General features: G+C 34.6%; 1 protein-coding gene across 1 annotated transcript in view; it reads right to left on the reverse strand.

Annotated features, from left to right (window-relative positions):
• Positions 1-15,939: 15,939 nt before the first annotated feature.
• Dpr1 (defective proboscis extension response 1) overlaps positions 15,940-24,462 on the reverse strand; it is a 306,096-nt gene continuing 297,573 nt past the window's right edge. The window contains exon 6 of the mRNA XM_083105252.1: positions 15,940-18,316. Coding sequence (XP_082961378.1) covers positions 18,213-18,316 — 104 coding nt within the window. The 3' untranslated portion in view covers positions 15,940-18,212. The remainder of the gene's footprint in view (positions 18,317-24,462) is intronic.

Genomic DNA, 24,462 nt, shown 5'->3' on the forward strand with positions numbered 1-24,462 from the left:
AGATAAATCGACGCACAACTTTTATCATGTTATTACTATGATATCCATTATTTCTTCTTCTAGAAAATGTTCTATTAATATTAAACATAATTGCGTAATGAATGCCAATATGTCTTTCGACAAAAATGCATTCCATCCTTGTAACAAATCGATCGGCTTTTAGCGACATTACAACACTCTCATTAATCGCATATCTGATATACTTCGACAGCGTGCATTTCGACTTGCATAGTAATAGCACGCGGATATAAATTTGCCTTCTGTGCCACACGCAACAATTTCATGGCAATCACTAATATGAATAACATTATGAAAGCAAACGAAATTGAATTAATCATTAACTTAGATTTATAACAACTTCATTTAACTTGCAGTTTAGAATAGATAGCGCATAATTTTTTATACGTCATCTTTCTCAATGATGAATAAATATATAAATTTGAGAATAAGTAGATTTTTCAATATTTTACAAAATATGCATTAAAAAAGAATAATGATTTTTATATTATTATTATAATATTTATTATATATAATTAAAAATATAACTATAGAATGTTAATAGTTTCTATTCAATGATTTATCAAATGGAAAACAAAAGTCATGCGTTTTTCATTTTCAAGATCTGCAATAAAATTGAAAAAACCTTCTATAGATTGCCATAAAACAATTAATTAAATTTTTAACTTTAAAATTAATATGGAAATGCTAATAATTTTTATTTTTGCTTTCTCAAAAAAAAAATTGCATGGAGAAAAAAAACTGACACTCGGAAAACAATGCTCACATTCATAAATATTTAGTTATATCAAACAAATTATATAATTAATGCAATAAATATTTAGTTAAATCAGTGATTTTAATTATTAATGTAACTGCATCGATAAAATTTACTTTTGAATAAATATATGTATAATTTGTCCAAACAACTTGATATTTATTTTAACGTCCGCCACTAATTTTATTTGCCACACTGTTTTTTTCTCTATAAAAATATTTTTATATGGAAACAATATATGATAAAATACAGAATAAAATTCAATTTTTAACTCAATACCCTAAAAAAACAATCATGTTACTAGAAATATTTGTTTAATCGATAAATTATCACGAATGTTTCACTCAGTAACTTGATAAAAGAATATGATAATAATTTTTTCCAGATAAGAGATTTTCAGTTCCGTTATTGCTTATCTTTAATTTTCTTAACGTAACGTTTCAACAAATCAACAGATGTTACTTTAGGCGATATTCAACTTCATTGTTCGCATAACTGCTTCCAAAAGCTCTGGTCAAACTGTCCAACAACGCTCGATTATCCCTGCAGGCTCTACCAAATACCCATAGTCGACATGCTTACTTCATCTTACTAACATCGCATGCATTTTACATATATAATTTTACATACTCAATTACCGCAGAAATCTGTGAGTCTAAATGTGCAGCATTTGCTCTTGTAATTAGCATTTATCTCCTTAACAAGTAGATTAGGGAGTAATGACTTTTCACAATAATTAAAAGTAATTACTTTTGAAATCCTTGTGATTTAACGATCTAATAAGAATTCCAAAAGCTAAATACAATTTTTAGAGAAACCGACAATATTGAAGTCTACAAGATATTTTTCTAGATTCAGTATCGCAATTCTTTGTAGTAATATAATTTTCTTACTCGCGTTTTACGAGTTGTAGTAAAAGAGCTTTTACATACACTAGGTTTTAACATTTATTATTTTCTGCTTCAAAATGCATAACATGCATACATTCTTTCCGCAGAATCGTTCCTTGCTCGTTCCTGAGGAACGAACCTGCTCACTGTGCGCAATTTTTTTTACGGTCCCGCGCGATTATCCCGGCCGCAAAAATTTGCGGTCTGCCTGCTTGATCGTGCGGATTAGCGGTCGCTTTTTTGGCCCATTAATTTCCGCCAGCGAGTTAGACTTTTTCCGCGACGCGCGACGCGACGCGACTTTCGTATCCCTTGTTACTTAAACGACAAGACAACGCGTGCTAACGAGGCGGAAAACTCAACGTTCGATGCAACGATGCGATTCCGGACGCGATTTTCCGGCTGCACGGGACGAATCGAATAATTGACGGTAATTGTCGGACGAGGAGCAGACGGAAGAAGACAGTCTCTTCATGCGGCACGTGGACACGGGTTTGCGGTTGCGACCGATGCGCGTGATTTGTAATTAATGTGCCGTTCTCTCGATTCGTTTGCCCTGATCTTGCCCGCTACTTTCTCTATTGACGTCCTTCACCCTTACTTCGAATGAATGGATCGAGAAATTTTTTAAAATTTATTTTAATTGAATCGAGGTGAAAACAATAAGAATTTAATGCAGGAGATAAAGTGCATGTTTTGTTATAAATATTAAATTATTGTAATTATAAAGTTATTTATATATTTTAAGTAGCGTACGTTTCGACCCCTTTCTTTGGACCATTCTCAACACAATCAAAAAGTAAATTTAAACATCGAATATATATAAATAAATAAATTCGCAGTCATACGAGTAAAGATTATTAAATCAGAAAAAATAGTTATTAATATAAATTCAACCTGAGGTCTCTCATGTCATCAGAGAAGTGTGACGAATTCAAAATGTGGCTTCCAATGCATCTCCAATGATATCTTTTAAATTCACGCTGCTTCGATGATGTGGAGACTTCAGTTTGAATTTATGCTAAATAACTATTTTTTTGTGATTTATTAATATTGTATGATTGCAAATTTATTTATGTATTCGATGTTTAAATTTATTTTTTGATTGCACTGATGATGGTCCAAAAAAAGAAACCACTACTTACATGAATAACTTTACAGTTACTAATAATTTTATATTTATAATAAAATTCTTATTGCCATTCTTCTCTTTCTCTTTCACTTTCTCTCACCAATTATATTCCGAAGAATTTCTATAACTGTACTGTTCTTTTATTTACTAAGTTTTTATAAATATATTTAATGTATATATAATAAAAGAATATACATTTAAATTTTTCTATAAAAGTGAAATTTCAAATTTATATTCTTTTTAGATACACAAATATATTATAAGAAACATGCGTTGTTTTAGTTTATAGTAGGTACTTTTATAATTGCAATATGATTCTCATCTATAATTTTTTTATTATTTTTTTCCATGGAAAACTAATTTATTTGTAAAATAATACCTCACATAAAATTGTTGTGTAAGAAGAAGAAATGTCTTGATCTGAGCGTGACGTTAATAGTACCAATATTCACAGATCAATTTTCTATTCGGCGATTTCAACTACGGCAATCGTCGGCATTGCCCTCTTTCTCTTTCTCTCTTTTTCTCTCTCGCCGAGAGAAATAATCGATCTTTCGCATTATACGATTTCATTCATCGACGAACTCGCCTAGTGCGACATTGCTAGGGAGAACTGCCTTAATTTAAAGTTTTATTTACCATTTAAATTTTCTAATAAGACGCCTTAGACTGACGGCACCAATCGCCCGTGAAAACCTGACGTCGGGTTCCGGACATTTTCGCTTTGCCTCTCAGAAACACAACCAACCCTCGTCCAACCCATGCGGATGTACGCGTTTCAAATCAGATTTATAACTGGAGAGAAGTTGGACGTATTTACGGGCTCTCGCCTGCCTCTTTACGAGTCGATACGTAAATACATCTTGTGTATACAGCGCCTCGTTTCTCGTCCGCTTTGATGTTAACAGTCGACTGATCCTCGATAGAACTCGATCGCGATGCCTGCCGTTAATTCGGCTTGGCTGACAGCTCGCGGTATCTTATTAAACTTTTCTGATCTCGATATTTTTCCCTCGAACCCTCGCGAGGCCTTCTGAGATGTAATGCTGTTGGCTTTGGCGAAGATATAAATATTAAGATAGCGAAAGAAAAATAAATTTTGTAAATAAATTGAAGAGAAGAAATCGGTAATATCTGTTACAATTATGATGATATAATTTTGAAAAATAAGCAACGCGAATGATTTATTGCTTCGACCATTATAATTTGATTCGTTCTTATCGTTATATTGTTTGATTCGAATTGTTAAACTGATTACATTTCTTCTTTGTTCCTATTTAAAGATTCTATTTAAGATCCTATTTAAAGATATTGAATGAATATAATAAATATTTATTCCGTTTCATCTCTACTTATCTAATTTTTCCGAAGAAATGCTACGTCCATCAAGAATTTTCCAGTTACATGCAATTAAAGAGGAAGATGTTTTTTCAAGAATCAAGAGCGCTGCAGGCATATAAATAGAAATCATATTATTTTATCTTTCCTTTAATTGTGTGAACGGAGTTGTAATTTCAGATTTAATTAGCATGATATTTAATGTTGAAAATTGATGATTGAAGTTATAATAAATGAAATGTTTTTCCAATATTTTTCTTATAATAATTTTCATCTCAGGTTTAAAAAAGAAATTTGCTCTTTAACGTTTTATGTACAAAAGTTATGAGAAAGAATTACTTGTGTATTTACAAAGTGAGTATATACAAGCTGATTCAATCGTTAGAGTACTGAAATAATTGATTGCATTATCCTGATTGAATCCCTGAACGTGTGGTGCGTTCATGTAAAAGGTATTTTATTCTCAATACGAAAAAAGAGATTCTTAAAAAAATATAAGTTCGACATTCTCAGTGGCATTTTGCTGCTTTGGAAAAATAATGAGTGAATAGCGATGTATCTCTAGGATATTAGCGATGATATCATTATTAATTCACACCCCATAAATTTTCGTTCTTACATCATCCTATTTACGCTAACGTTAACAATATCTTTTTATGTATCCGTAGGATAAATTAAAATCAAATTGTTATTATTAAATTAAATATTATTAATTAAATATGTTATTTTTTAATCGGAAAAAATATTTTTATTAAATATTTTTAAATTGTTAATATAAACTGAAATTATGTATTATTATTGAGTTATTAAAGCGAGAAATATATCACAGTACTTAAAGTATTTTTGCCCTCTTTTTTGGGTGCATCAAGATGATATCGATATTTATTATGTAATAAATTCGATGAGCGATTCGAATTGAGCGTAGAAAAGAGACGGAACTGATCGGTTCACACTGAAGTGGACGGCACGTTAATTACAGATTCCTGATCGAGAATTGAACTTTATCTGAAACCCGTTGGAACGGAGAGTGTGATTTAATTAACGCGATTCTTTGTGCGATTGCGAGAGATCCGTGTTACGAGCGATTTACGGACGCGTCGGGGCTCGTTTCATTCACGGAATTCGGTCGAATCGTTTGTAACGCATTATTCCGCAACTACTCCCTGCGCATTTGCCGCGTGCTTCCGAGAAACTTTCCTATATAATAATGCTAAAGAGATTGAATTATAAATTTTTAATTTAAAAAAGACATTAAAAAAAGAAAGAGAGAAGCAATATATATAATTTTGCTGTGATTTATCTTAATCTTTTTTATTTCTTATCTGTTTTTCCTCCCTCAAATATATAAGCTACACGAAGCTAGAAAATTATTGAGATCATTGGTCTTTATCTCTAAGCACCGTTATTCTTTCCGAACTGCATGAAAAATATAGCACCCTTGCATGCGCAAACTCGGCTTGGGCTTCATCTGTCATCGCGTCTATCTCGCGCAATGTGTTCCACGCTCTCTCTCTCTCTCTCGCTCTCTTTCTCGCAAACGCCGAAAACGGATCGCGTCCCAGCGGTGGAATTCGAGAGCCGAAGTCGCGGCTTTATATCGGCGGCTCATCTGCACGTTATGCGCGCCACGGCCACGGCGGGGGCATTAGGGGATCATTTATCTTACTTACGCGATAGGCGATGAGCCTGACCCATTACGCGGTCACCGGGGACCGAAATTTCTCCCATCTAGCGCGCGATGCGCCATCCTCCCGGTTCCTTCCTGCTCCGAAACGGATCCGCGCCGGTTAGCGCGAAATCAATATTCATTAGGTGCAAGGAGTGCGACGCGCGCTCGTGTTCTCCCGTACGTTTAGATAATATTTAACAACACTGATTGACTGATCGCAACGTCGAAACTTCTTAATCACGCACGTACCCTGCACCGAATATTCGCTGTTGACTTTGCAATCGAAAACAGTTTCCGAAATTCTCTTTAATCTCCTAACTTTCGATGCAATTGAATTTTAAAACATTGTAGAGGAAAGTGAAATTGTAGTAAGGATTATTAATACATATGACAGCTAGCGCATAAAAATATGAAATCGTAATGATCTCTGTTAGATCCTTATTTTATAGCGTTTTTTTATCAAAAATTTTTTAAACATGTATGTATGCGATGTACATATTTTAAACAGGAAAAGAGACATGTGAAATTTTATCCGGAGAAAAAATTTGTCATTTTTAAAATATGTTTCTTTGATATAAAAGCGAAATAAAATATGTCTGAGGAGATATAAAACATAAATTTACAAAAATGTGTAACGCAAATAATACAAGATACTCGACGCATTAAATCTCTCACGCAGACAACTCGAGAAGAGGAGAGTTTGTTCATTAAAATGTGAAATATATCTTAATTTAAAATTTCAATAGATCGTGCAGAATTCGTAAGGTAAGATATAAATAAGTTTATAGACAATGCAAATGAAATACAAAACTGTCAACGACTTTTCTGAAAGGAAACCGGTCTCATTCGGTCCGCAAGTATCGCTTTATCAGATGCGCTAGAGTTATATTGATTGTGAAAATAATGCAATTTATAATGGACGTTAAATGAAGTCGCGGGCGCGAGTTCTTTGAGCGAGCGCGCTAATTAACGTCAAAACGAATTCATTCATTTCTTTATGACTGCCAATGGACATTGCGCGTGGAATGGCAGGGGGTGGCATCGCAGGGCTCTTTATTATCTCTTTTGTGGTATTCTCATGGAAAACTGCAATTTTCCCGAGCGTTTCTTGGAAGGAAGCTCCGCCGCGAGAATATCGAATGATCGATACTCATTAAAGGTGAATCCCCGATAAGCTCGTTCATTTGTTACATTTAGCAGTGCTACTTGACCGTTTTTTTTATATCGGCTGTACATACATATTCTGGGGAAGAATTCAAAATATTACATCTTTAATTAAAATTATTTTGCCAATTTTGACAGTCAAGCAAAGAGTTGTCATAAATTATCTTCTGTATTTCTTTCTCCTTTGTAGCAACCATTTACAATAATTTTTTTCTGTTTACTTTTAATTCTGAAACTTTGTAAATTGTAGAAGGAATTTATTGTACATTTTGCGACTGTAATCAAAGCTATATAAATGAATACAAGAAAGAAGATTAAGAATTTCTCACAACTTTATCATACGTTATTTCCCTGTACGAATACATCTCGTATATATATTGTTGTATCATTAGGTATATTTGACGCAATTTGTACTTAATTGCCCGTCACGATAATCACGATTAGACGGTGTAATTGTTGATCGTAACTATTGGCTGTCACGTAACGGAATGCAATAGTCCTATCGATATAATACGGGATTCTAGGTAGATATTTGTACTCGTGTGATTAGTTGCCGACACATAAATTTCCTAATATTGTCGTGTTTGACTACAAGTTACATGTACAACCACTATATTGCTTGAAAGAGAACATTACATTACTATAATATATTATAATAATCTCACGTACGAAAGCTTATCTTAAATTGATTTGATCTGATCTATTAATTTTATAGAATAGATCTGTATATTATATATCTTTTATTCACGCAACACATTTTTTAATATTACATTTAACTGGACTATAAAACTTATTGCAGAGATGACATAGATATATCTCTTTGTGTGTTTTCCGTGGAAAAATTGCAATTTTTCATCTTGTACCACACATTATTTTAAATAAATAATAGAAGACACGCGATGTGAGTTTAAGAATAGATTTTATATTTCATAAATTCTATCGGGATGACAAACGCGGATTATTGGTTGCTCCTTACTCTTTCGCTGCGGCGATTGAGATTTATCGTTCCTCGACGCGCGCGAGCGCGGTTTCTCCCGTATAAATCTTCAGGTTTCGGACTCTATCGATGAAACACCGGTATATCGGCGTTCGATATCGGGTATGTGATGCACGCACGCACACACGGAGAAACAAACGCCGAAATAAGAGACACTCTTGAACCGCTGTGTAAATGTCGGGCAGAATTTGTGCCATCTGGCTCGTAAGTTATAACGCGAGATTTGTCGATGGTCGTAAATGCTTTCTGAAAGTATGTACGTATACTGCGAAGAAAGCCGCATCCACCTCGCTTCGTACTCGATATAAATTGATCCCCATCATTGATTGCATCCCGGCGAATCTATTTATAAAACTCTTGTAACGCGACGCGCCACGTACGCGGTTTTACCTGTTATTTTTGCTGTACGATACGACTTTAGAATTGGATCGATATCGTTTCGCTATATAAATATTGTGAAATAGGTCGTTGTGCAATTTTTGCACAAAAAATATGGTAATTTCTCTATCTGGAAAAAAAACCATTAAAACATCGAAAGTAATTCTAGTCGTACATAATACCTACTTTTATAAAACATGCGAATGTTAACGATATTCTTTCTTTTAAGTTACTTTATTTAAACACAATTATTTAATGTAAAAGAATGAAAATATTACGCCTCCTATTCTAAGCAATAATGACTAAAAATTTGTAAATTATATTTTCCGAAATGAAAATGTCACTTTATGTGGAATAATACTTATGTTTTATTACGTGTCAAAATGGGAGATATTATTAGAGAAAATTACCAATATGGATGTACATATAAAAGAAGCATGACGTATTATATGTGAATATTAAAAAAAGGAACAAAAATATTTTAGTTTTAAAAAAATAATGTGTTAATTTAAAAAAATCCTTGCTATCTATGTAATTTGTCTTTTGTTTATATAATCTTATTAAATTCTTTTATACATATATTTTTTCTCTTTTTATACACAACTTTTGATAAAATATCTTATTTATAAAAAATATTTGTATTTTTCCGTCAGCTTTTTTTCTAGCTTCGCTCGTAATAATTTTAATTAATTCTGAAAAGTTTCTTTGATGAAAGGTTTTTTCTTACCTTACTTACTTAATTGGAATAGTGCAATATTAGATTATTATTATTATAGATATCTCTATTCGTTGTAATATACAGTATAATTCGTTTTAAAAATATACAAATAAACAATTGAATCATAAACTAAACACATAACTAAAAAACAACTAAATATTATCAGATTTGTGAATATAAATAAAATATGAGTAAATCAAATACTGATAAAAAGTTTTAATCTTAAAAAAATTCGAAACCGATTTATTTTTAATTCGAATATTTCTTAAATGCAGAAATCGGTTGTTATATCGGTGATACTCGGTACCAGGACAATGTCTAAAGGATCTGAAAGGCTCATATTAAATTTCCCTTGATTCACAGATCGTATCGCATGATTCGCGAGACGAACTTTCCCATAATAAAAGATTCCCGAATTTTCGTGTGTAAAGATCGTTGGCGCTTCTCTGGCAAGCTTTAATTTTTCTCGCTATCTTCCTGTCCTACCATTCTGTTAGAATATACGAATCTATTTCCTGCAGTCGCGTGCAGGAAATCGAATATACATAGTGGCACGAACAAATGCTCGGTGACTCGTCGATCTCTTTGTTAAATAACTCTTTTTCTTTTTTTTTCGATTCTTGCCGAAGATAAGACCGATCGTATCCTTATCGTGCCCTTAACCCTCGTAGCAGGGTTAACCTCAGCGAGATTACCTGACATTCTGATTGCGAGCTTTCCTGCTCGTCAGCTTTCTTGTTTTTCCATGGGGGGAACTTTCTACTCTCGATTCTTCTTTTCTTTTCTTTCGTCGACTCGGAAAGAGCAGAAAAATTCTTGGAAACATCTAAAAGTCTTATTCAGCGCGAGTGAGTTTTAACATGTCATCATTGTAACTAAAAATGTAATATAATTATAACATAAATAATTATTATATAATTTATCCTAAAATTTATTTCTTAAAAGGGATAAAGACATTAGTTTTTAATTTATTAAAGTAAAATTTTAATTAAGAAAATGTGTAAAAAGCTTAGATTATCTGTAATTTGAAGTAGAATCTTGTTTATAAATTCATGTCATAATATATGAAATATAAGTATAATAAAATAGTTCATGTCGTAATATAAAAAATATTTAAAGAATTAAAATATATATACACACAAAATATATATATGTATATATAAAATATATACGATAAACAATAAAATTTTACATGTATTTTTATGTTGAATTCTATCGCGAATTATAGATTTAAAAAAAATTAAATTTATAAACTAAAAATTTCAGAAAAAATAAACATCGTTTTTCTTCTTTATTAAAACACTTTAATTATATTAAAATAATTATTAATATTATAATTAATCATATTTTCCCTTTAGCTGAATCTGTGCTTGCATCAAAGCAGGGAATCCCCTCGTAAAAGAGAGAAAATGCGAAAGACAGAACGAGAGAGGGTCAGAGAAAACGGCCTTTACAAGGACGAGGACCTTAAATAGCGGAACTTCAATTAGAGATAGATAGATCGTTGTCAGTGATATAATCCGATTCCCTGCCGTTGATTTGACGATGGCGGTCTAAGCCTCGCGGAAAACCCGCGCGAGTTTCCGCTCGCGCGATCAAAGCTATCCGCGAACGGATCCTCCTCTCTCTCCTCATTTCGTACGGTTAACTAAACCTCCGGATACGCACCGGTGCGCGTAACGAGCAGCTGTTCGCCCACGGTCGTATTCCTCGCTGAATACTGATGGCGATTGCTCGTTGATATTAAGGCAAGCGGAAATAATCGGACACTACTGTCTGTTTTTTCGCGCGTACGCGTTTCAATCTTAAAATCTTGAAATTCCGCAGATAAATCCGTATGTTTCTCAGAAAATCATTCTTTGGCTTTCGAGATATTAAACACACACATCGTGTCATTTCCGAAAGCAAAATTAAAGCTCTCAAGTCCTTTCTTCATGTACGTGAAATAACAGATTCTTCAAGATACAATTATATATTTCGCGGACCATACTTATCACATCACCAGATGACTTTCCTGAATTCCTCATTTTCTGTTTTACTAAAAGGACAAAAGGAAAGTTTCAACTTGGAAGAATTAATCTTGGGGGAATTCAATTAATTTCGCAGAGGATTATAATTTCAGAAGTATTCCTTTTCTCGTGAGATGAAAATCTACCTGTCTTTGGACATTATTAATTCTTGTATTATAACATCATATCTTATTATAAATAATTATATTTTATTATAAGTAACATCATTTATCTAATAGGCTGCTATATTAAATACAATCATATATAAGTTTTCAATTTTCACATAGGGAAAAGTTATTTGAGGAATGTTTGCTCTCCCCCAACTTTTGCGCTTTTCGTGAAATGTGAAATTCGTGTCGGGATAAGAAGCTGTCGCGTAAGCATTCTCGAGTCCACAATTTCTCAGACGGTGCTGGGTGTCAGAGAATGAAATGTTTAGGAATGCTTGATGAGGCGTGCGACGGACGTGCGCGCATATAAAGTGTCGCGTGTAAACACGTGCATGCGGGGGAATATTTTTCCAGCGATCTCGCGTCGCGCTTAAGATTTCTGACCCGCTCCTGAATAGTTTGTTCTCACCTTTGATATGCAAATCGGCGTCGTTTGTTCATGACGTTGCCTTGCTGCTGCGCCGCTGAATTTTAAGCGCGCCTACCCGATGTCACGCAGCCTCCGTTGCGTTATCTTCTTAGCGGAAGTTCAGTCTCCAATCTCGGTCCATTTAGAAAAGAAGCAGCGAACTTACGCGGCTTCCACCTCGACTTGCTACATGCAGATTTATGCAGTCTGCATGCAGCAACGTACCGACCGTTATATGCGACATAACGATTTAAATCTCGAGTTTTATGATTAGGGATTTAATTCTTTACTATCAGAGCATCTTGAGATAGAATTACGTGTCTATATTTAATCTTTCTTAAGCAAGAAAGTTTTAACTTCTTTCCTTCGAATAGTTTGATTATTCGAGTAATAATAATAATGTTTAATTTTCGAAGTAATTGGAAATAATAATGAAAAATACTCCAGTTAATTAATTAAATTCTAATAAATTTACTTAATTCGACTAAGGCAACCACAATTTGTAAAGAAATTATGTTTTACTTATCGTAAAGTAGCTATTCTCTTTCGCTTTAATTTTAAAATTATTCTTTTCTTTTTCAATGGTTATTTTCAAACTTTTATATTTGCTCAAGAAAAAGCGTAAAAATAGTCGTTGCTTACTTTCCTTCACGGAGATCGTACAGTTGACTGACTATTGAAATTATCTATAATCCGGGCAATAAATACCTTGCCGTCTTTATGCGAAGAAAGGCTGACGTGGTGTCAATGATCGACCCGCGTGGATGCTTCGCGTGAAAAGGATACAGTATGTCAGTAGTAACAAAACGAGTTGAGTCGGACGAGACTGATCCTCCTTTCTTTCTCTGTCTCTTAATCTCCTTTCTCTTTTTCTCTCTAACGACACGAATCTCTGTCGCTTTCATCGAGAATTCCATTCAGTTCATCGGGCAACGTTCGTCCGGGCTGAAAGTGGGACATATGTGTAAACGACGAGAAAACTCAGGGGGAGATTTGAAACGCGCAGCGTCGTCCTTTGCACGTCGCTCAAAGCGTTCCCCACGTTGGTATGCGGTATTGCACTCGTGATAATTTCGGCAAAGCAAACAACAAAGGGCCAACGTCAAAAGGAACGCGACACTTTATTTCCAGTCACGACTATCGCGATTAATCCGTCGCTAATAGAGCCGAATTCGCATTCGGTTCCCTTTGATTGACGAGAACAAAATTACCAGAGGGATTGTCCTCTTTTCACCGAGCAATTTCCTTTTTCGAGGTAAAAGTTCAACCTGTGTATTTCCTTTTCAATTTTTAATCGCGTCTTTTGTTACTGTAATACTTTACAAAAATAATACCGAGAGCATAAATATGAAGATATTTCCGAGATATAATAAAGTTGCGTTGAATGTGTCATATATTTCTACTAAATTCTACTTATTTCAATTTGTAATTCAAATTAATTTGCAATCGGATTATTCATATCTGTAAATGTACACAAGTTGCTTTTACCGCGAACTTTTTGGACTTTATAAATAAACATCATATGTACTAAAACCGAATATAGTGACCTAATTTATCTATACGATTTTAATTTCCATGTTTTTATTACGCTTACATTTGTAAAGATGGTGTATTTAATATCTAGTTATTCGAAAGAGATAAAGATCCGTATAAACAGAAAAACAGTTTTAGATCAAAACTTTTGCGGAATTTGTAGAAAATTGGGAAACTGTGTAGCGCTAATTCGCGATCGGTCACATAGGTATGATAAATTTCCATTGACATAAACCGCGCTCATGCATGCATAGCCGCGACACATCCGGGAGAATGAATTATTCTAAGGACGAACTTCTCCCCGCTGGTGTTATATGATAAATAGAAATTATCCGCGCGAAACGCCCGACCGAGTGTCATCATCAGACCGCGCTGCATATCTAGGTTGAGAATGTTACTAGTTGCCGTTACTGCAGTTAGTTTAATCCTCTAATCTGCGTGCATTAATTATGATGCGTACATACGGCTGCGACATGTAAGAGCAATTTCGCATTCTAGCATAGCGAATGCGCGTTAATACTTTCGTTTTATGCACTTACTGTTAAGTGCGTAATAGCTTTTCATGCGCGCCAACACGCATGTGATTTGCATTTTTTTTGGACATTGTCCGTCAGAAAGCGCACCCTCGCACTTTCTTTTGTAGCATTAAATAAATAAATTATGCGAAATTTGCTTTACCGTTGTCCGATCAAGTTTTACTGATGAATATTTTGATGAATTAAACAATTTTTTATTATTTTTTCATTACTTCAAATCGTGCATGGAAATCTGGAAAAATACTTTGAAAAAGTATAGATAAAAATATTTTTATTTGTGGTGAGAAATATATTGTATATAATCGATTTGGATTTATTTATTGGATATAATCGAATAATTGTTTTACATATATATATATATATATATGTATTATATTCATTTTTGTGAAATTTATAAATATTAATTATATTAGATGAATTTGTGAAAAACATCGAAATGTTGATTTTGAAAAATATGAATTTTATATTTTTTAACGCTATATTGCTTGTTTTTTACCTAATATTTCTAGAAAATTTACATTTCATGACATGTAAAATTAAATTTATTTCGAGCAAAAGATCGTGTATTCTCGTTTATTTCGTAAACATGGCGTCAGATTTCCTTGCACAATTTCGCGCTCGTTTCTAATCAAACTTCCGTACATAGTTAGCAATTGGTTCTTTGATATGCAAAAGACTAGAAACGTGAATGGGGAACTGTGCGTATATACGAATATATGCACGCTTAGTTAATTTATTAAAGAAAATCAAGTTTGTATGGTTGAATGATTCTAATTAAATTCAATGGCGTAGCAATAATTCAATTAAAGTACAAAATCACGTTAACTAGAATACACACGTTGGAATTAAAAAGAGCGTTTCAAGAATTCACGTGGGATTTTCATACAGCTATACAAGATGACCTAAAAATTTATAGTAAACACTAAAGAACAAACTGTGAAAAACTGAAAGGATTCAATATCAAATAATTAAATATATTCAAATAAAAATAAAATAATTGAAAAAATTAAATATATTAAAATAAAAATAAAATAATTTTTTCATTTTTATAAAAAAAGAATTTTCTTCGCGTTATTTTTTATAAAGAATATTATATTCAATTTGGATTTAAATTGGCGATTTAACGAAATATTCATATTCTTTTATTTTCCTGGGACATAGGCTTTTTTGATCTAAATACGTATCTAATTTCCTTTTTTCTTTCACGCGTCACGTGTGTTTACTCTCTCGTGAATGCAACATGGCTGTCACGGCTCTCGGGATTCGAGGCGACGCGGCGCAATGTCTCTTAAAAAATTCATCGTATATATCATCGGTGGATTGTCGCGGCTTTGCAAGGCGTAGGTGGGATGCACATAAATATTCATCGAACTATCCCGGTCTGATTGCGTCGCCGCGTTGTCGATACATGCCGACTGCATTTCTATCGCGCTGCATCCGATCTCTTACGGTCTAATGCCGGAACTTCGAACTCCCAACGAAACTTTGGACATGTTGCAACATCATCTCCAGTGATATATGGCAAATACTTTATTTACATTATCTAGACACATAGACCGATCTGGTGTAAATATCGCGAATAAAGTTCCAATTCAAATTTCTCGAGCAATTTTTCAAATTAAAATGCGAATTTCTGGTCCAATACGTTTTTATATTTTTTGTCGAATATCGAAAATATCGATAAACGCTATCAACCGTTTATTTCGATTGGTATATAAAAAATAGTTAAAAATTTCACTTACCTCTCATTCGCTCGATGAGGTCAAAAGAACCCCATCTCTTGTAGCGCCTTTTCGAAGACATTGAACGGCTAAAGGAAATTGATCGGGCGCCATCGTTATTTTGCGAGGATGGTCTGCAAGTGAGAGAGTTCATGAGCCGAAGCCGGGGGTTCTTAAATATCCCCGACGGGAAAAGTTTGGGGAAACGCATCGGGGTCATGGCTATCGATCTTCTTGAAAACCATCTTCTTGCAGCCATTAGCGCCGAATTACCAATCATTATCGACAAAATCGATGAAAAGTTATATGGTAATTTAATCTATATTTCCGTATTACAATTATATAATTTGTCTCTGATAAAGACGAAATAATGTGACATGATTAAAACAGTAGACAATTTCCACAGATACTTTTTTCTCTATCGAAATATGTTCTTCGATATCGAGACGAGATGATCGCTGACCGATGGGACATGCGAGACGTGAATGAGTCGAGGAGCGTTGTGTGGATAATTTATTTACAAGAGTAAAACATTATGTACAAGAATGCGTTTTCTCGCAAGAGAATCGTGTGAAAACTCAGATCGTGAAAAGGATGCGAGTGGGTGGGGAACACAGTTTTTTTTCTTTTCTCGGACTAGTCGTGGGTATAAATCATATGAGTCATAAAGTCACGCGCGTGTATGTGTGTGTGTGGTTTACATACATTTCTCTACTATTATCTGTAAGATGTGTGTATGCGTGTGTACGTGTGTGTCCTCTTTGTGTGTTTTCCTTTAAGTTTCATTTAACACTTATGCCGTAAGTAGAAAGTACTTCGCCGCGGGTGGAGAGATCGGTTTACCCCTTTTTATTACATCGCCTTTTAGTTAAACTTGCTCGTGACACATTTATTTTACACTTAACATTTTCCTCTCACGAATTTTCTCTCTATGATCGGGAAAGGGCGCGAGACATAATTCTGTTTTATCTGCTTTATCCCTTCCATCCTCTGCCTCCTGGCGATATCCGCGCTTATGTCCCTTCGCGTCAACACTCGCGCTGTGCATTATCGTTAATTCTTATTTGCCTTGCGTCGTTGTTAGACATCACGACGCAATTATCCTAAAATCTCAGCGACGACGATGTAATCTTTAATCCTTCTCTCGCGAAGAGCGTAGGAACCATCTCTAATTATAAATCGTAAGAATCCTCCCGAATTTGTCGCCACTGAAATTCTTGAATAATATTGACGCTCGTTTTCATCGCTCGTAGATATGATAAGAACCCTCGACTGTTCTGTCTGTGGTGTGTACGAATTATTTTCCAACGCTTGCCGCGTTTATTATCTCAACAATGAATCGTACCGATGCTAAATTGCGAAGCATAAACTAATTTCTTGAGCTAAGCCAAACAGATGCCTGGCTAATTAAGTATTTGCGAATAGGGATTTTGTTATTCTTATTCCATCATCTATATGCGAATATAGAGTGCAAAAGAAGCTTATCATGCGAAAATATAACTATTGGGTTACGCCAATGGTCGCTTCTTTACAATGATTGCCGTAAATAAATCGGGATTAAATCGATATTATTCTATTATTTGATTGTGTTTACGAATCGCATTGTAAAGAAAAACAATAAAAAATAAAAAAGGGATGTCTGAAATACGATATACAATTAAAAAAAAACGATGCGCTCGGTGAACTAGATACATCGTCAATTAATAAAACAATCTGCTTGTTATTTAGGCGAACGGTCGTTAAACACGACGTGATAATTATGAAATTTGGACGCAATTGATGTTGAAAATATGATATTTATGCAGTACACCAATTACTGAAAACGTTCGCGAAATGAAAACGTCTCGGTTCGCTCGTTATCATTACGCAGCTATTTAATGCTCTATACGTACAGTTCAACTGTAAATATATTGCCGCTGTCACTATGACAAATGTATGAAAAGTTTCGGCTCCGAGTTCGTTTCCTTTCCGAGTTTACGGATGATCGGGGAAAAGTCGACTGAGAAAAGTTCGTCGCGCAGAATCCGTGGTTCTGAGACGCCGTATATACGGCTGCCTCACACTCCGCTCTTTAACCCTTAGGCACAGAGACTCCCCTTTATTACGTAAGAACTAGCTGTCTCTCAGAGATTATCTTCATATTTCTCATTCTAGCGGCCAAACTCGCAATTAAGTTTAAGATAAACGGGTTGGGTATTTTCGTGAGAGATTAAAAAGGACAAGATAAATGTCACAATGAGAGCATTAAAATACGACATAATTAAAGTAATAACGAGGCAAGTTCAAATTTTCGCTTCAAAATGAGTAATTTAAACGGAACTGGAAAGATTTTAGTTTACAACCGACGTATTTATATTTCGTATATATACGATTAAAAAAATAATAATTACAGTAAAATAATAAAAAATCATGTTGAGAATATAAGACTTGAATAATATTGAAATATCGTTCTTCGAAAATCGATTAATTGGATCGATTAATTGGAAAAAGAGATAAAAATCGCACTTTGAAAAGTATCAGTTCGCAGATTTTATAAGATTCATCTTTCGATTTCAATAAATTAAATTTAAATCTCACTTTAATTGCCCGCGATCACATTACGTAATTACATAAATTATGTAGTCCTTCGGCCGCTAAATGACATAACTATCCAGGATCTAATCCAGAATAGTCTGTGCAAAAGAATTAACGTTAGGGATGTGTGGGCGATCGCCTCGCGATGCATGTCCATTGATTTCATAAGTGTCTCGAGTGACCTTTGTGCACGCGCACATTATCTCAGCTGACCCAGAAGGAAGGCGAGCATCAACAGTACCGTCTTGGAGTTGGGCGAGCCGGCTGCCGTGTTTCCATGCTGCATCGCGGCCGGATGTTCACCTGAAACAGAAACAGAGCACTCGTAAGATACTCCTCTTTTATTTCGAGAGTCTCGGGGATCTCGGAATGCGGCAGAATGCGGCGGAAACGCGGTATGCGATGCAGGCTAGATGCATTATCACGGGGGGCTTAAATTTTTCGCAACATATAATGTACATGATTTTTCCTGGGAACAAAAAAATACCTTATTATAAATGCAAAATTATATAATCCGTTATTCGAATTGGCTCAATTACTTTGTAAAATATTTATTTTTCGATCGCCTACATTTTTCATTCGCGCGAGCTTTTGTAGTAACGTTGTGGGATTTCAATATTTTGAAACACTACACAAATCCTGCTATTATATATTAAAAATCCGCTTTTATTTAGCATAAAGAAGCGGTTTTTTATAAATATTATAATGATAAATAAAACATTTTTATTTTTCACTTCCCTCTCTATTTTTATCCCTATTTTTTAAAAATATAAAATATATAATTTTAAATTTTTATATTTATGTCCTGATATTAATGCGGGACTCTACATGACGAGCATACAATTTTCAAATTCTATTTACGTTGAAACGTCACAAAACTGTAGGTTTTACACAGCGCGGTAGTAAAGGACGATGTCATAATCCGCTGCTTAGCCATTTGCATGACTAGATGATGGGGCCTCCGAGCATAAATTGTTTAAGAAATCTCTCTCCAAGGAACGGGACGGGTATTTTGAGACTAGGAATAGTCCCAAGTTTGAAGTAATTTTACATGTCGGCGCCGGGGAGCCTCGACGGATTTGTAGAATTGGGGTCAGCGTAATATAGCAACAGTACTACTAGGGGAAGTGGCAGCGTGTTTCTCGTGTGTCGGGGCATTCGCACCCTCGATTGATTTCTTGGCGAACAGTTCTGGAACTGGAACGAGCGTCGTGAGGGCGGTTTACGGCGACTTCTCGCCTTCACTTGGCTCGACAAGCAAGCATACACGCGAGCACACTTTCTTATTATCCCGCCAGCGCGAGATTCAATATTGGACCTGATATATTCATGAAAACTGATCAAGCATATAAGATTGTTTGGAAAATTGATCTCTAATGTTTTTAGAAAGTATAGCTGACAGATCGTAACTTTATATTTTTACGTCACATCTCCCTATCATTTTAAGGATAAAGATAAATTCTTTGTAGATTCCTCGGCTGACATATGCGTTCAGCAAGCAAATTGCAGTCATTCGCGACATTGCATAGAAATGCATAAAGTGATGCGTCGCGCGAGGAACCGAATAAACCGGTATTAGCCTTATCCAATCCCCGTGTCACCGTGTGTACGCGCGATTACTGTCGCATTAATATGCATCGTGCGAATTCACGAGCTGTTACGTGCGCATTTTTGAACCGCGGTATACGTTTCTATTAACTGTACACGTTCATTTGTCTCTCGCCGCACGATCGCATTCGTTATTTAGTTTTATGCGGGCGCTCCAAATAACAATCGCATTTGCATCTATTCCAGCCATAACACACCGTGTGCACTGCCGGTTTAACATTGATAATCGACGGATTATCTCGAGAACTGATTTGTCACAATTTCGCGTCGATATAAATTTTATCGCTATTTTAGCCGTTATTATTTTTCAACTGTTATTTACTGCAAAGAATTTTTATAAAGACACATGGATCGTTTATAATTGTGTAAAATCAATTTAGGAGAGAGAGTCGAACTTGTTTTTCAATAAGTTAAAAATTCGGATATAAGGAATCGTAATTTTCACTAGTAAGAGGTAAAGGCAAAGAACCAATGACGCTAAAAGTAGTGCGTGGAAAAAAATTATCAATTATATTGCGTAACAATTGGAAAGTGTAAATTTTATATAGTACAAAACGCAAATTATTTGCAAGAAAATCTGTCGACAGACGTTTCGATCTTAATCCAGTCCTTTTCAATGTCAAACAATCAAACATGTATATTATGTCTGAAATTATTTTAAAATTTAATCAAAAAACAAAACGTCAATGCAATAAACTTTAGATATGAAAGGAGCTGGTAGAGTCGCATTTTTATTGAGCGCAAAATTATAAATTGGTATAAAGTATTCAATACAAGTTGAAAAATGCAGCCGAATTAATATTAGGAGAGATAGCAAAATTAAAAAATGTAATTTTCAGATATCCTTGCTCTGTATATAGGGTGTTTCTAAAACTATGTTGGAGATTTTAAGGGCGTATTCTAGGGGTTAAAATAAGAAAAAAAGTTCATATAAACATGGGTCCAAAAATGCTTTGAAAATTAGCACCCCCCCCCCCCCCCCCATATCTCTCCTTCAAAATCGGGTCAAATTGTCAAAACCACATAAAAATAAAGCTCATTATTAATTATTACGCTGTGTAAAACTTTAACGTTCTATGAAAAAGTCTCCGAGAGTTACAATACATTTTTCGATCTTTTCCCTCAACTTTAGGGGGCTATAACTCGGAGGAAAAGCATTTTTGGACCCATGTTTATATGAACTTTTTTTCTTATTTTGACCCCTAGAATACGCCCTTAAAATCTCCAACATAGTTTTAGAAACACCCTGTATATATTCGACCGAACGGGGAATCGTGTCATCTCGCAACGAGCTGTATGATAAGAGTGATGAGGGACTCGTTGAAAATGCTCCGCGGGCAACATGAAACTGCGTAATTAACTGTATAATTAATCGAGAATTGAAATTTGACGGAACTCGGCGATTTCGTGCCACGGCGGAATAATGGAGAGTTATTAATACATTCGCGTAACGCGCATGGTAAAGGCGAATTCGGCCCAGTGGTGGCTGCGGAGAATGGGACAAAGTATAATTAGCCGAATATGCGAGCTAAATGAATTTTGCATTGCCGTTTAGCGCGCGTTCCAGAAAGCGAGTCGTGATTACTACAGGCATATTACGTAGATACGTAGATAGATAGATAGATATATGCGAGATTGTCGTGAGATTCCGATGTAAGTAATTCAGCATAAATTTCAAAGAATTGAGAAGAGGGAAGATGGAGCGCATTTTTATAATTCTGCATCAAAAAATTGCCCTATCCAGAAAATGGAGATTTTCCCGTTCAACGAAATACGCCGTTTCCAGAGGAATGGAATATTTAATATATATAAATAGCTCTCTTATATTAAATTTTCGCGCTAATTTGCGCATTAGTGACTCTTTGAAGAATAGAACACTGTGTTATTCGTTCATATTCCCTCTCTCTTGACGTACACTCGCATAATTGCATTGCCGCAAGTGCATTTGGTGCCGGGGGACATGCGATTTTGCGAAATTAATGTTCTTCTAACGGACGAGACAGGCGTGGAGTCCCTCGTAAAAGAAATAAGTCGGCGAGTCGTACAAATCGCGGCCGCGCGCTCGCCTTTGCCTCCTCTTCCTGTTATGCATATCTGAATATTTATCTTTCCGGAGTAGCCGGCGCGCGCATTCATCGAGCATGGAGAAGAGATAAATTCATGCACTTCGCCCGAGATAATTGCACTTCGGCCAGGTCCGCAGCTCATTTGCACTGCCGGAAGAAATGCGCTTTTTTTCGACGATGAAAGACGGTACTTTATTCGTTATTTGTATCAGCTTCCGCTTGCCGCCGTATGCCATTTCCGCCTTCCGAAAGCCTCGGCGGCAAGTTGTCCGAGCTAAACACCGTCGCCGTAGAAATGGAAAAGTCGAGGGCGATATGTAACGATGTCGCAATAATCTTTTAATTATGATGAATATTGAATTATTAACATAATTTTTTTCCGATGTTTAATTAAGAAAATAAAAATTTTATTTTTTTATAATTAATATTGTTTTTAAATATGATAAATTTTAGATGGAAAAAATTGCGAATATAAAATAATGAAAAATCTAGTTTTTCCAGCTCAATCTGTGAAATTGAAAAATTCATATTTTTAATAGTTTGAAAGAAATTAGTCTTATCAGAATTTTTCCTAAATAGATTAGATAAATAGATAGAGGCTTGCGTCTTCTCAGCACGAAGGTCTGTTCATAAAGATTAAAATTATCCGTGATACCACGAAAATGCTTCGAAAGGCGATTTCACTCCCGATGAGATTTCCGGATGGACTCACGAAGAGGAGGGCAATTTTCCTTTTGTCGCGTATTATAGTTTCCAGTGGATTTCGAAAATTGGATCGCAAGCGTCGCATGGAGCTTGTCTTTGTCCTTATAATAGAACGATTCTAAAAAGTAATATCTCCACTTTGTCGAGCTAACAAAATAAAAATATTATATTACTTATTCTCTCTCTCTATCTATCTTTCTGTCTCTCAATAAATTTGTATAAAAATTAGTAACTTAAATTATATCGAATCTTTTTTTGAATGTGCTTATATGCTTTATCAATCGTGTTTCAATAAATTCAAGATATTTATATTGATAAAAAAGAGAGCTAATAAAATTATAATATTTCACTTTATAATGATCATAAATTACATATAAAATATAAATTAAAAATATTTTCTTTACTAAATACTATAGTTATAATAAATATAAATCTTTAAACATATGGTTCTTTTTAATTATATACTACTGAATGAAGTATTTGATCGACAATAATAGAAATTACTTCAATTCGCTTTTAATGTAATAATATTTTGATTGTCTGGAAACAGTATATTATATTTAGTATATTATGTTTTGCATTCTTTAAATGTTACAATTTGCTGCAATTTAATGAGACGGTCAGCTTTTATAGGAATTTTAATAATATTTCTCCTTAAAAGCTGCTTTAAAATATTTGCAGATATTATATTATAATTTTTAATACGGAAAAAAATCTTAAAGACGTGACCTCGTATTTGCATTAATAGAGCTCAATAGATTGCTTCGTTATCTTGATCAATGATATTAGTAAGCGCATTTAGGCTCTGCATAATTAAAATTTTGCCTTATTACGCTACTAAACATGAAAGGAAACTTGTTAGAATGCAATCAAATTATAAAGTGCATAAGAAGATTTAAAATTAAATTAAATTAAATTTTTATTAAAAAAGTATTCTTTAACTCCCAACTCCTCGCATTGCTATGCTGCAATTATAAAGCAATTATAGCAATCATTAATATGAAGACTGAAAATACAATTCTAGGAATGTCAGTCATAGTGCCCCTTAATCTGATTAAATTTTCCTGATAATTTAGCCAATATTCCAGGAATTTCAATTTTATCTCGCGGTTTCGAGATCGCGAAATATATCGGGAATGACGGGTTTTGCCGGCCGACCGTCGGAATTGGCTGAATTGACCGATGCCGAAGCTTCGAAGTTGCCGATTTCTGATTCGTTGCGAAGAGCCGTTGCAAGCGGCGAGATAACCGCAAAAGGGTAATGTGGCGTCGAAATTGGTTTGCACCGAGGCAGCCGGCGTGGCGCCCGCCGAAAATTATGGCAGTAACGGCACCCGGGTGGTTGCAGCCAAAACAACCGGAAAGATCCCTGTCGAAACACCGCGAAATTTCCACCCCCGCATTCGTCCCCCTTCCCTTTCTCCGCCTCCCGTCGCCACCGCCGCCGCGAAAATCCTTGTAATCTTTCGCGCACGGAGTGGCGCGTAATTAACGCGCGGGGCTCGATCGACCGAAAAATTTCCGGGGTTGTACCTGATTCTGGCACGATTGCGATTCGGGACGAACCGGGAAAACAGCTATTATAAGCGAACATCTCTACCGTGTCTCTTTTAGTTACATCATTCACACGTATCGCTTTCGGCTTTTTCGCTTTAAAGAAAATATCACCGATAAAACGCGGCGAAAAAAATATAAAGAACTTTTTACGATCCGAAAATTTTTTGTGCAAAATATACATAAGTAAAATTTTTACTATATAGCTTTCTATAAATATTTAATTCTAAATGGAAAAAGTAGAAAGAAATATTTGTTTTCTTTTTGTTCTTAAAGATTTATATTACTACGTTTTTAATTAAAATTTACATTTAAGTAAACTTATCAATGTAAATTTTAAGAAGATTAAAGTATGTATATATATATATATATATATATATAATTGAATTATAATGAGACACTCTAACACTATGTTAAAGACATTTCCGGAACGAAAAATTTTTTTACTAGTCCTTTTATCTTAATAAAAAAGGATTCTTCCTTTTATTTTCTCAACGAAATTAGATCTTTAATCCT

Source organism: Camponotus vicinus, unplaced genomic scaffold (genome assembly GCF_025532165.1).
Source record: "Camponotus vicinus isolate PSW18456_S1 unplaced genomic scaffold, iyCamVici1.0 SCAF_7, whole genome shotgun sequence".
Taxonomy (NCBI): domain Eukaryota; kingdom Metazoa; phylum Arthropoda; class Insecta; order Hymenoptera; family Formicidae; genus Camponotus; species Camponotus vicinus.